The following is a 12693-nucleotide window of genomic DNA, read 5'->3' as shown; positions in this document are numbered from 1 at the left end:
GAAATGGCAGGCAGCGAGTGGTGGCTCTCGGTCCGCAGCAGACACCGTGACAAAGAGAGCAGTGTCCCTTCAACCCCGGCGAGAGGCAGGGGCAGCTGAGGAGGAGACCCGATGAGCGTAGGAAAGCATAGAAGCTGCCTCTGGTACCGGCTCCATTCCCAGTTTGGTCTTGGAGGTTTGCCTATAGTCCCTGTTTCATTCCTTGTCTGTTAGTGAAGTTCAGCCTTCCTCCACATTCTTGTTACAGCGGAATGCAGAAATACGCTCACCCGTATTTGAGCTCACTGAAGTTTTTTCAAAGATGAACCCGGACTGCCGTGCTGTGTTACTACAGCGGAAGCCCTGCACTCAAGCGAAGCTCAAAGGGCTGACAAGAAAATAAAAATAGCAACGTAATAGGAAATTGAAAGATGACATATTTTCTTTACACAATAAATTGCCTTTGTGTTTCAGTGTAAAGATTTCCAATGTGTGTCTACGTGGCAAAGCAAAATCATTTATGAAAAACACTTTGTCCTTTGTTTTTGTAAGGGTTACCTACAAAGAGCCCTCTCCGGAACAGTAGTCTTTAGCACGGTCCATGGATAGTCCATTCAAAGTGCATCTCTGGTATCACCTCACCCACTTACCTAACTTAAATCTCTCATACTGTTTTTGTGAAGACCCACATAGTAGCAGGAAGTGCGCAAATCCATCAAGACCAGCTGTGTATCAAGGGGAAGTTACTTCATCTAAATGCACATCTCCTTATATAATGAATACATTATATTATACACACTATAAAGGTCGCCATCCTAATGTTTCTTTCTGTACCATTTACATTGTGCTTACTTTGCATACAGAGAATAAATGTTTGGGTTTTACTTAGACCATCAAAGAGTCTACCACTGCCTTCTGCCTTCCAGGACAGAATTAATCCCAAATCACAGAGAATGGAGTTGGACAGCTGTTATAGCCGAGCAGAATTTGGACTGCTGTGCTCAGTAACACTGCCTGTATACGCTCCAAAGACACAACTGGCATTCTAAGTGGGTGCCTGCTGCTGAATTACGTGTAATGACATCATGGCCAGAAGGAGGGCCTCAAATTCCAGATGCCTGAACAGAAAATAAAGAAGGCCAATTTCAAAATAAGGTAGAGAGATATATATATATTTAAGTTGTAGAATGTAAAGGTTTCTGCTGTAGCACATAGAAATTCTAGTATTCCATGCAATTGCATTAGTGAATCTTGGCTAATTAATGTTTGCATCCCTAAGGTGATAACTTTGGCTGTATGGACTACCACGCTAAAAATCACAGACAGACCAACGGTGGCATTTGCACAGTAAAAATGCTAGTGTCCCAGTAAGACCCTTTTTTCAAATACATTATTGTAAATAAAATTGATCTAACAATTAGAGCGGGAGGTGCAGTGGTCAAAATATAGCTGATGAATAACTTGCAGTTACATTCTCTGTTGCTCACAGAAAAACACCCGCGTCCGTAAACTTATAAATACTCCTTAAAACCATTTATGTAAAGGTAAATCATTCTTATGTAGTGAACAATTCTTATATAAAACCCCCCAAGACAAAATCGATTTTTCCCCCCTGTATCTTGTAATGGGTAACACACACACGCTTGGATGAAAATATCACTACAAACTGAATTGATTATGTATTTGCAGCACTGAGTATCTATCTGGATATATTAGCTATTTTCTTGCTTCTATGCCATATAACTGGACATTCATGCAAATAACTGAAAAAGAAAAAAGATACGCAAAACACCTTCTCCAGTTTGCATTTAATGCAGAAAGGATTTCTGTAAAGATCAAGACCTGCATCATTTTAAAATAACACCATCCTGGTAACAATTGGGTTTAACATTTTGTTGGCAAGATGTAACTTTAAGTATCTAAGAAGAATTGAGGAAAAAAGGGCTTTGCAGTTAAGTTAGGTAATATTTTTTCTTTACTCCATTCTATTTTTTAGTAATTTTTAAATGAACTATTTACATTGGTTTAAGTTGTTATATATTTGAAGAGTATACATTCCACACTTGCCTATTTTTGAAATGGAATGAAGGTGTATCATTTCAGAAAGTCAAGCCTTAATTTCTTTGCCCTCATACAAAGACTTAAAGGAAACACATCTTTATTCCGTACTTACAGGGGAACCATCTCCTCCTTCTGATGCACATCTTGTGCTTCTCAAGTTAGAAGGACGAGATTTTAAAAATGATGCTCAGTTTTGCATCATCACTGGCTTCTCTACACCCTTCCAGTTTCCAGAGCTGGCTGATCCACAGAAGAGTAAGGACAATAATCAGGATATTGTCTCATTCCAAGTAGACTATCTAGATAACTTTTAGTAAAGAAACTTGCTATCGTTATATCAACGTTTGGCTTCCATTGGTACCCGCCTCAGTTAGTATTACAGTGGGATGTCTCGTGTGTTGCGAGAGAGGAAGAGAAGGGGGAGAAAGTAATAGTGAAATAGCCTTGATAAACAGGATGTCTAAAACTGGGCTGTGGGAGCATCTCATTTTGAAGCATCTCGTGATTTTAAAGACTTCAGAAAGTATGTTTTAAATTTGTTTTTCCATTAATAGTTTCTAGCTGCCATAAAACCAAAAACCTCTCATGTGACACTTGCAATCTTAGTAAACTCAGTAGCTGCTATTTGCATATGCAGTGACACCACAGCAGCAGGTGACAGAAAGCACCTTACATTGACTAATCCAACTTTGTACATTAGATTTGAGAAGCTTTCCAGCATCGTGGTATGCTTGTTGGAGAAAACTCATTAAATTACTGTAATGACCAGAATAGTTAAGTGCCTGTTAACGTAAGAGGAAGTATGGAATTTCCTGGTAATGACAGAGACTGGATATAATGTGGCCTTAAGTAACACTAATTAACAGGATCTTCCTCAAAAATTAGTCCCTCACTTTCTTCAGCACCACTATTTGTAATGACAAGGCATTACTCTACAAAAAACAAGCACACAATTTGGCTGTAGCAAGTAAGACAAATTTGTCTACTTTAGATTTCGTTTTCAAAGCTTAGTGAATATATATACCTTATACCTAACAAAGCAAAACATTCAACTTACTATATGGTCTCCAACTAACCTGGCACAGGACTGAACATATCCTAAAAATGTCTGCTACCAGTCGTAAAAATCTGCTACAGTAAGTCTAAGATGGAATGAGACAGAACGGAATTAGTTTAAGTAATAAATGTTTAATCAAAGAATTTTACATATTATTAACAGCATTCATTTGGCCAAACATCTACATGGTTGTAGTATCCTACTTGTATATAAAGTGGGAATGTATCAAGTATAGACTATGAAAGTGCAAATAACAATTCAAGGTTAGAGTAATTTTTTTACATTATAAAATTAACAGGTTTACAAAATAGTCTTGCCAAACTTTATTTCTGAATCGTAAAGTCAATGACTATGGTGTTAAAATAAGTACCAAGAAAATACAAATTTAAGAGGCTAATTTCATGCTCATAAGAGTAACACGGAAACAATGGATATACTGCACAACCTAACCAAATTACAAAAACCAGAACCCACAAACTTCACTATCATCACAGAGAGCACTCTTACATATCTTACTGTAACTCTGCAAGACATCTCAATGCAATACACAATCTTTAAGTGAGAATCTTTAGATTCAGGAATTACAATTCAAGGAAGTTATGCAAGTTAAACAACTTTGAGACCAATTTACGATGATAGTTCTCGAAGAACTGTTTTAATAAAAGGATTTTATACCATAAAACAATTTAAAATAGGTATTTTTCATGGATGTCCAAGGTTTGCAATTATGTCAGGAGCAGGGCGACTAGAGGAAAAGCTGGACAATTATTTGAGGCTGTTCCATTCCATTTGCTGTAAAGATGCTTGCAAAATGAACAAGGTTTTTATGGGGTGAGAGTAAAATATTATTTAATTTTTTACTAAGATGAACCTTGTGACTGCAAGGTTCAAAAGCTGGATTTGCATGAATCAGTTACCAAAACACTCACTTGACCTCACAGTAATCAATACATAAACTCTGCTATCATGACACTTGCCTATACACACTCAGTAGTAATAAACTTTTATACCATATCAACAAATCTCTGGTAACAGTTAAGCAAAACTTAAAATGGAGTGTATGTAATTTGCTCATGTTATGACAAATTCTGATTATATGTAATTAAAACAGCGATTTGAACAACTTATTCTAGTTGTAATTACATACTGTACCATTGTATCTCACTAACTGTAGATTGATGCTTTTATGCAAATCTAAAACCAGTATTTTTTTTTTCACAGTACAACAACTAGGAAAAGATTTTTTGGGTTTTTTTTACTTTTTTTTTTTTGTTACACTAAACAGTAATCACACAGCAAATGAATATTGTGCAATTGAACAAATACCTAAAATACCTAGCAGTGTTTTGTTTATGCAAAAAACACTGACCGAACACTTAGTTATTTACTGTAAAGGCAAGGCCATGGGTGGTTTTATGGAGGTCTTTGCAATTAATAGCATAGTTACTCCAGAACAGACGCTGAATTTGAATTACTTGTTTAACTGTGGCAACTATCCAGTTGGGTTAGGCAAAGGCACCATAACATGTTGAGCAGAATGTGTTATCTGAACTTTAACTGTGGGACTGGCTAATATATGAAAAGTCTGTATTCCTATATTTTTATAAAATGTTATCATTAAAAGTAATTGCACTATTAGTGCATAGAATGCTCTGTAGAATTATGAAAACAAAGAACTATGATTGCACTTCCATTAAAGTGTCTCTTAAAATACAGCATAGCTGTTGCTAACTCACTGTATTTTAATATTTAAAATAACTGTTTAACAGCAGCATTAGGTTTTAGTAACTTAAGATACAGGCTACATTTAATTAAATGCAGTCACCATGGCAACACATGCCAGTTAAATTTAGAGAAGCAGTGCTACCCAGTGGTTTCTTTCACTGCTAAGAATTGTGGGATTAGTTTGATAGAGTAACACTGCACTGTTTCATTAGGCTTCTGCCAGCTAACTATTCACAGTTTGGCACATTTGGACTGTAAATAGACATGAAAAAATCTTTGATTTTAATGGGAGAGAATATCCCCTAAAACTTCTTCCTGGAGCAGTACGAAAGAGAAGCATTAAATACCTCTGTTCACACTGCTAACAAAAATGAAAAACTAGTACGGAAAAGTTATGGAAAACAAAAACAAAATCCAAGTGAACTGCTAAATGTTATTTTGGTGAAAGAATGAGTTCTAAAAAAATGGAATAAACTATTTCTTAGGAAAACCAACCAAAATAATCTGTGTAAGCCTTTAATCCATACTTTCAAGTTAAGGATCGTCAACCTAAGGCTAAACAGATGCTGCACTGTATTAGGAATGTGGAATATAACCTATTTATTCCTTTTTCTTGAGAGCAAAAAGGCAAGTTCTACCTAATTAAATGCAAAGGATATTCCTTGAAAGGTTCACATTATTGTAAAGAACTGCAATTCAAGAGAACTCCTGAATATCTGTTGTTACGTCAGTGGTTACAACTGAGCTGTAATTATGTGGAACAAAGCCTCCATAATGCTCACTCCACATACTGTACCATCTGTCACTGCCATTCATTTACTCCAGATTTAGTTTTTATTCACACAAGATGCACATGTTCCATCCATTCACTTGAAGTTTGAGGAGTCTGACTTGAAGTATCTCCTGAAGCATCCCTGGTGCTTGTTACCTCCCTGTTATTATCACCACTTTGTAATACCGTTTCCCCTGGAATAAGGTTTTCTTCAGAAGTGCTTGCATCTGTTTGGGTTCCTCTACCTTCATTTCTGAGGGCATCCTCAAATAGTGCATGCTCTTCTTGAGGCTCCAGCCCTGTGTCTGTAAGATTTTGTTGCCCTGCTGACCCATCTTCGGTACTGGGTTGCTGAGAATCCTCATCTGTTTCTGTACTTGTTGAGGGGATCAGAGCAATACTCTGTGGGTTCATGTCATGAAACCAGGCCATAATATTTCCAAGTAAATTTTCACTGGTATTGGGATCTTGACTACTGGAATCAGCGTCACTAGATGTTGAGTATAATCCACTTCTTGTATCGCTGCAGTGGTGTGAATGGAGACGATCGGCTGAAAAGGGATCATTGCCTACACCTAGTCTCATCAGACTGTCACCAAGTTCTAACAGCTCAGAGCTGCTCAGAGCGCCTCTTGGATTATCTATACTCATGGGAGCAGAGTCCAATCTTGTAGGCAGAGAGGTACCTATTGCTCCTAATGATGCCTCATTATTTAGAAAGTCTCTAGTTTCTTCATCTATGGCCAAGCCAGATTCCTGTAATGATAACTGAATAGCTAGCAGGATGTTTGGGTCATCTTCATCCAAAGAACTCAGAGCCTGTGGAAATACATAAGGTTGCTTTCAGAACACAACTTTCATCTTGTTATGTATTTTGGATTAGAAGTAATTTGGACTCAAATCTGAAATTCATTCATCATTCCTACAGAATTTTTACTGACACAATCGACAACAGAATTTAAAACATAACTATTGTTACATTAGTGATTGTTCAGCACTTCTTATCAGTGTGAATGAATCATCTGTTGTCCTAGATTCTCCCTTTCTCATGAAAGAATAAAGAAAATTGGTAGAGAGACAAAATGAAACAGAAAAGCAGAGCAGAGGAAGGGAAGCAAAGCAGAGAAAATGGAAAAGAGATTAGGGGAGATACCTGAAGAGAATCCTGGTTTTCAGAGCGACTGACAGGGGTATAGTCATGAAGCGAAGAGCTGTGCAGAATACCCATAGAAGCTGAACTCACCATGGAGGTGCCATGTCTTCTACTACTGCCGCCTTCCTGAGTGTCTGTTTGGGATATTGAAACAAAAACAGTTGAAGACCCAATGAGAAAGCCTTCTCCACTCATTTACTGACAGAATCTCTTCCTTCCTTTTGGATTCCAGCTGTAATTTTACTCCCTTTTCTCACTCTGAACTAAATCATCCAAAACACTTTTTCCACACCAACTCTTATGGAGCGGCAAAACACTAGTCCCACTGTTTTCAGAGTGACTGCCTTGTTCATCTGTGCCTTTCTGCTCTCAATACCCTTCCTCTCTTTGAAAGGATGGGGTACGCCATCAGGAGCATAAGCCCGTTGGAAGGAGTGGCAAAGTGCTTCTAAGGCACATACCAGATTTATGGGAAGTCCTGAATTCTGCTGCACATGGACACAATACGGGATATGTTTACCGGTGGATTACAACCTAAGTTTGCCCATATCTCTATTCTTTCAGAGATGTGTAATGTTAACATTACATTAATTTTTACCATAGCATTGCAGCACAACTAAAGTAGAGTTGTTAGTGTATACCTCATCAATCACTGACAACCAACAAAAAACCAGAAGCAAAAGGCTGCTTCCAGAAAGAAATGCTCTGTAATAAAAATAGATGTAACTCTTTTGATTTTGGAAAATGTAATTTTCCATTTCAAAACTCAAAATGAAATAAGGCGAGACAAACAAATTCTTTTTTGCAAGCATTACCAGTATGCACTGGTCATCACTACAATATTCAAGTGTTCAAAGTCTAGTCCTCAAACTAAGAAGATGGTTTTGTGTTCTACTTGTGATAGGGGATGATTAAAGCTCACCAAAAGTCTTTTTACGATTTCTAAAATAAAGATTGTAATTGTTTATTTCTCCTCAGTAAAGGACTTCTCCTTTTGCTTTTAAAGGACAAGCTATGTGTAGGACTGCAGTTTGTTAGACACAGTGATGAGAGTTTGTGCAGCATGGCTTCGAGACGGAGCACACAACTGGCTACTCTGAAGAAACAGCGTCACAATATGACTTGGATTCAAGCTATTTTTGTACCTTTGCTAAAGCTCACAGCAGAATGAAGACAGCCCAGGCAGTCAAGTTACAGTGACCCTAAGAGACTGCACTACCAGCCACAGCACTGCATCGAATAGCAGCATGCTGGAAATCGTAGCTCATGACAACTTGCTTCCTTGCTGTCTTTGCCAGTACAGGAGTTTGAGCAGGGTTTTGGAATACAGCCTTATGACTATCTTCCAGCAGGCCTGTAGCAGGGGACCCCTCTTCTAGACTATATGCACAACCAGTCCTTTTAGTTTGCATGAAAGAGCTGGTATATAGATAATTTGATCATATGAAATAAGTGCCCTTTCAAAATTTCTTCAGAAAAGCAAACCTGGTCTAAAAAGCAAAGGAGCTGTCAGTGGGAAGATGAACACATATCTCTTTAAAAAGAGGAGCAGCCACAATGAAGTCAGCCACGCTTTTAAGATCACATACAAAAATGCAAGAATAAGGCCATATGTTGTATCCTGGAATACAGCAATGTATTTGAAACTTCCTCAAAGTGCATCCACAGAAGGACAAACACTATAGGGTCCACTATTAGCAATTCCTGAAGAGGAAGAGAAAAAACAAACAGTCTCAGGCAGGACCATACCTAATGTACTCTCACTGGGGTCATCAGGATCCGGAGTATTACTCAGCAGACTGTGCATGTCTCCACGTCGACGCTGTCTGTGCCTCCTCCGATACTGAAATTCAGCATATTCCTGCATAAACCAAAGGTTACAAAATACAGGGCAGCATGCAGTAATATTTTTCTGATGTAAGAAGCACCACATTTTTATTAAAAAATGTGTGATTTTATATTTATTATAAAATCACCTGTTTTCAGAAAAATAAATGCAAGTTATATCATGCAATGCTTAACATAAATAATAAAAAACCCAAGGTAATCCTAAAATCTATAAAATAATGAATGAGCAAAGAAAAATACTTGACATATTACTGACATTTTAATACTTGCAATCTCCCCTTTTAAGAATTCCAAATACACATACTTTTTTAAAAGATTTGATGCCAAACACACACATCAACACACTTTTTAATAAACATACTCCTAGTGATTTTTAGAACATAAAAACAATCACTATCAATTTGGTCAGATTAACTCGAGAGTCCCTGTTGCTAGCAACGGCCAGTAGAAAATAACCTTTAGAAGACTACAGAAAGCTGGCAGACTTACATTGGCAATTGTTAAACTTTCCCCAGCCTCCAGGACAGTGGCTCAGGAACTTCTCATGTCCTAGCTGCTAGCTGATACTCTTCTACTGAACAGCCCTTGATGGATTTTTATTCCATGAATTACACATCTCCTCTATTTTTGCCTAACCTGAGCTGCTAACAAGCCTACAGTCTGTAACTTCTCATGTTGTGTGTATTTCCTAAAGACAGTTTATATAACATTTATGGAAAAGACTCACTTTTGGCCACATCAAGCTAGCATCCCAAGGGTTAATTATCTTAATACTGGGAAATTAATATTAAGAGTCTAATTTTATGTTTGAAGGCAAATTTCCAGATAATGTTTTCGGTTGGTAGAGCTGACACTTAACCTGACTGTGTAGGTAAGATCTCTTGTAAGATCTCTTGTTAATCTCAGTTATTCATTTACACAAGGCAATAAAAATATACATACAGGTATTAGCTCTTCCCTTGGGAAAAGAATATTCTTATTTTCTTCCCTAAGCCTCAGGTTGGAAAATATGCATAATGACATATGCAAGACAAAAAAGAACAGCCACAAAATGATCAGCATAGGCAGGTTTTTATCCATGCATGATCCATGAAAATTGTAAGAACAGTTGAGAAAATATGCATAATGACATAGGCAAAAAAAAAAAGACCAGCCACAAAATGATCAGCATAGGCAGGTTTTTATCCATGCATGATCCATGAAAATTGTAAGAACATAAAAATAGCTGTACTGGACCATAGAAAAGGTCCATTTAGCTCAATACTCTGTCTTCAGTGGTTAGCAATAGACTTTTTTAGCCTATGGAACAGCATAAAAAACAGGGCAAACACTAAGTGATTCTTCTCTAAAATATTCTTCCAGCTCCTACAGAGCTCAGGGATTTCCTAAATGGAAAGTGGTGCCCTGAACATCAGAAAAACGTATCTTGACATGAAACAATATAACAGAATTATTTTTAAAAAATATAATTATATAACTATGAATTGGATAAGAAGTGAGAAGTGATCACTGAATACTAAGGTTTATTAGTCATATCAGACCTTACCTCTTACCTGTTTGCAATAAAATCATAAATTTTACCGATAGCCATTTAACTTTTGTTTACTTTTCAACCTTTAGAAACATACCCTGATTACAACTGATAAAATTTTCTCTCTGATTATTTGGAACAATATTATACATGTGAACAAAAGGAGTTTTAATTTTATTGGTTATCAGAACACCATGGTTTCACACAACGGCCTACAACAAGCAGCACTCCTTGCTAAAACCAGTAGGATTTTGTTTTCTGTAATATTCTGGTACACACAGACATTCTACTACTTGTCAGTAAAAGTACAGCTCTATGTCAAAAAAATTATAGTGAAACAAAGATGACCACTATTAATTCTACAAAATTCCTTTAACATAAGGTGGTTGCAAGTATCCTTGATAGCTACATAGTAAAGAAGCTAACTTGCATCATACAGTGCCACAATCAGACAAATCACAAAAACTCATAAGCAATCATCTAAGCTCGACTGCAGTGGCACCTACTGCTACACAGCTTATCATATTTCTTATCAGCTTTTTCTCATAACCAGTTCCACTGATGATACATCACAATGAGTTTGATATTATCAAATATGGAACTGTTTCAAAAGAAAGGACTAGAGGAACTAGACAGGAGAAGCAAGTTGATCTTTTGTACAGAAGCAAGCTATCTTCTCACCAGCGCGATGCTCACCAACAATAGCAAAGGAAATATATAGAAAAAGTATATAGAGTTTTCCAGGATCCTTTAAAATGACTAGCTAGAAAGAAAACAGCACCAAGGAAATGCTGAAATGAAGTCTCCTCCTCAACTGAATGCTTCAATCTAATCTTCTCAAAATAGTAAATAAAAATGATAAAGGAAAGTTTTATAGGAAGCTTCTCATATTTCTGTGTAAAGTTGAACATTTTTTACTTTTTCCCATATATAGAGAGGGGAATATTCACTTTAAAAATTACAATTTTCATTCTTGGTTAAGAAGCAGTTAGTTTGGAGTATGCTATTTCCATTCTGCTTCAGTACATAAAAATGAAAAGAACATTTCAAACAGTTACCAGTATTTAGGTGTACTTACGTATGTTATTATGTATTTTTGTATTTGTTAGATTGTTACAGAATTAGGGACGTTTCTTAGACTTTTTGTCAAATTCTGTTGAACTGATGTTGCATTCCCAAGTTTTCTACACAATTTCATCCAATTATTACTTGAAGGTTCCTTAGCACATAGATACCAGTTTATACACAATTTTAAAACTGGTTATGTACTTGGAAAATGATGAATATGACATAGCTTGTCTAATGCCACCTTAAATGACTAGAGCCATGTTAGAGGCATTGTTTAAAGTCATGCACAATTAGCTATGCATATATTTCCTTCCATTGTGAAATAAATAAAATGGTGAGCTTAAACCAACTTGAAATGCTTTGAATCAAAATAAGGAAGCTCTTCATGCAGATTGCGATCATACCTGTGTTTCTATGCAGAACTAACTTAAAAAAAAATAGTTTACCTCGGGGGATGCAAATCCTAAGTATTCCCAATCCCATGTTCCACCAGCAAAGCTATAAAATTGAGATATAAAGTTTAGAAGTAGCATGAAGTATGAACAACCTCCAGAGCTTCAAAACTATCAACATCTAAAAACTAGTGCAACTATAACTCTCTAAGCTGAACAAATCTGCTTGAATTTTTACCTCTAAATTCATTTAGAAAATCATACAAGTAAATTGTTGACTATTCCAGAACTGCTCAGTACTTTTTGCAAATACTTAGAGATTTTAGGAGTGTACAAGCTACTTAGTGACAATCTTGAAGGAAAAGAGTGAAATTGAAGCCCACAACTTCTAATCATTAATATAATACAAATGGGGGAAGCAATTTATGTTGCAACATACTGTGGGGTGATTTTTCAAACACATTTTTCCTTGGTGAAAAGCTGTAATTCCGCAAAGATCATAGTGACATTTTCTTGGACATATCTGGTGATTTACAACCACCACGTTTATCATCTCCACTCCAGTGTCAAAAAATGACAGTGGATTCACCCACTTCGAACTTTTTTTGATTTGCACAGCATTGTTTGGATTACCTGCGCCTGGGTGCTTCTGGTGAGTCTGCAGGAGCAACACCACGGGCCACAGAGGCCAGGAACTCTTGCCGCTTCTGCTGCACCAGACAAGCTGCACGGATGATTTTATGGCGAGGAGTCCGAAGGTAAGGCCTATTCACTTTCTGTGCAAGGTCTTCAGTGACCATTTCTAGGTCTGTCTGCAATAGTTAATGAACATAGTATAAAATAATTTTACAGTGGAATGAAGATTTGGCAGAGCTCTACACCATAAATATTGAGCAGAATGATACCCATTTTCCTGGAAATACCATTTGAACTACCAAAATATCCCAAAATGTCTGCACTTCTAGCCCTTCTCCAGCTTGGAGCAGGGACTCCCTGCACTCACATATACTAAACACCGTCAAGGGCCCAAAAGGAAAGGAGGCAGCAGCCCCTGCTGCTGCTGTCACCATCATGCAGGTACTGCCCCAGTGTTGACCCCACCCACTT

The 12693-nt window shown here is 37.0% G+C and overlaps 1 protein-coding gene across 1 annotated transcript in view; it reads right to left on the bottom strand.

The window, feature by feature from the left end:
- Nucleotides 1-4024: 4024 nt before the first annotated feature.
- The window catches only part of ANKIB1 (ankyrin repeat and IBR domain containing 1), a 55705-nt gene continuing 47036 nt past the window's right edge, over nt 4025-12693 (bottom strand). The window contains exons 15-19 of the mRNA XM_010143180.1: nt 12220-12398; nt 11641-11692; nt 8497-8608; nt 6748-6881; nt 4025-6413 (exon numbers count right to left, since the gene is read on the bottom strand). Coding sequence (XP_010141482.1) covers nt 5661-6413; nt 6748-6881; nt 8497-8608; nt 11641-11692; nt 12220-12398 — 1230 coding nt within the window. The 3' untranslated portion in view covers nt 4025-5660. The remainder of the gene's footprint in view (nt 6414-6747; nt 6882-8496; nt 8609-11640; nt 11693-12219; nt 12399-12693) is intronic.

This window comes from Buceros rhinoceros, unplaced genomic scaffold (assembly GCF_000710305.1).
Source record: "Buceros rhinoceros silvestris isolate BGI_N320 unplaced genomic scaffold, ASM71030v1 scaffold8089, whole genome shotgun sequence".
Classification (NCBI taxonomy): Eukaryota; Metazoa; Chordata; class Aves; order Bucerotiformes; family Bucerotidae; genus Buceros; species Buceros rhinoceros.
This window is presented reverse-complemented; position numbering and strand designations above follow the sequence as displayed.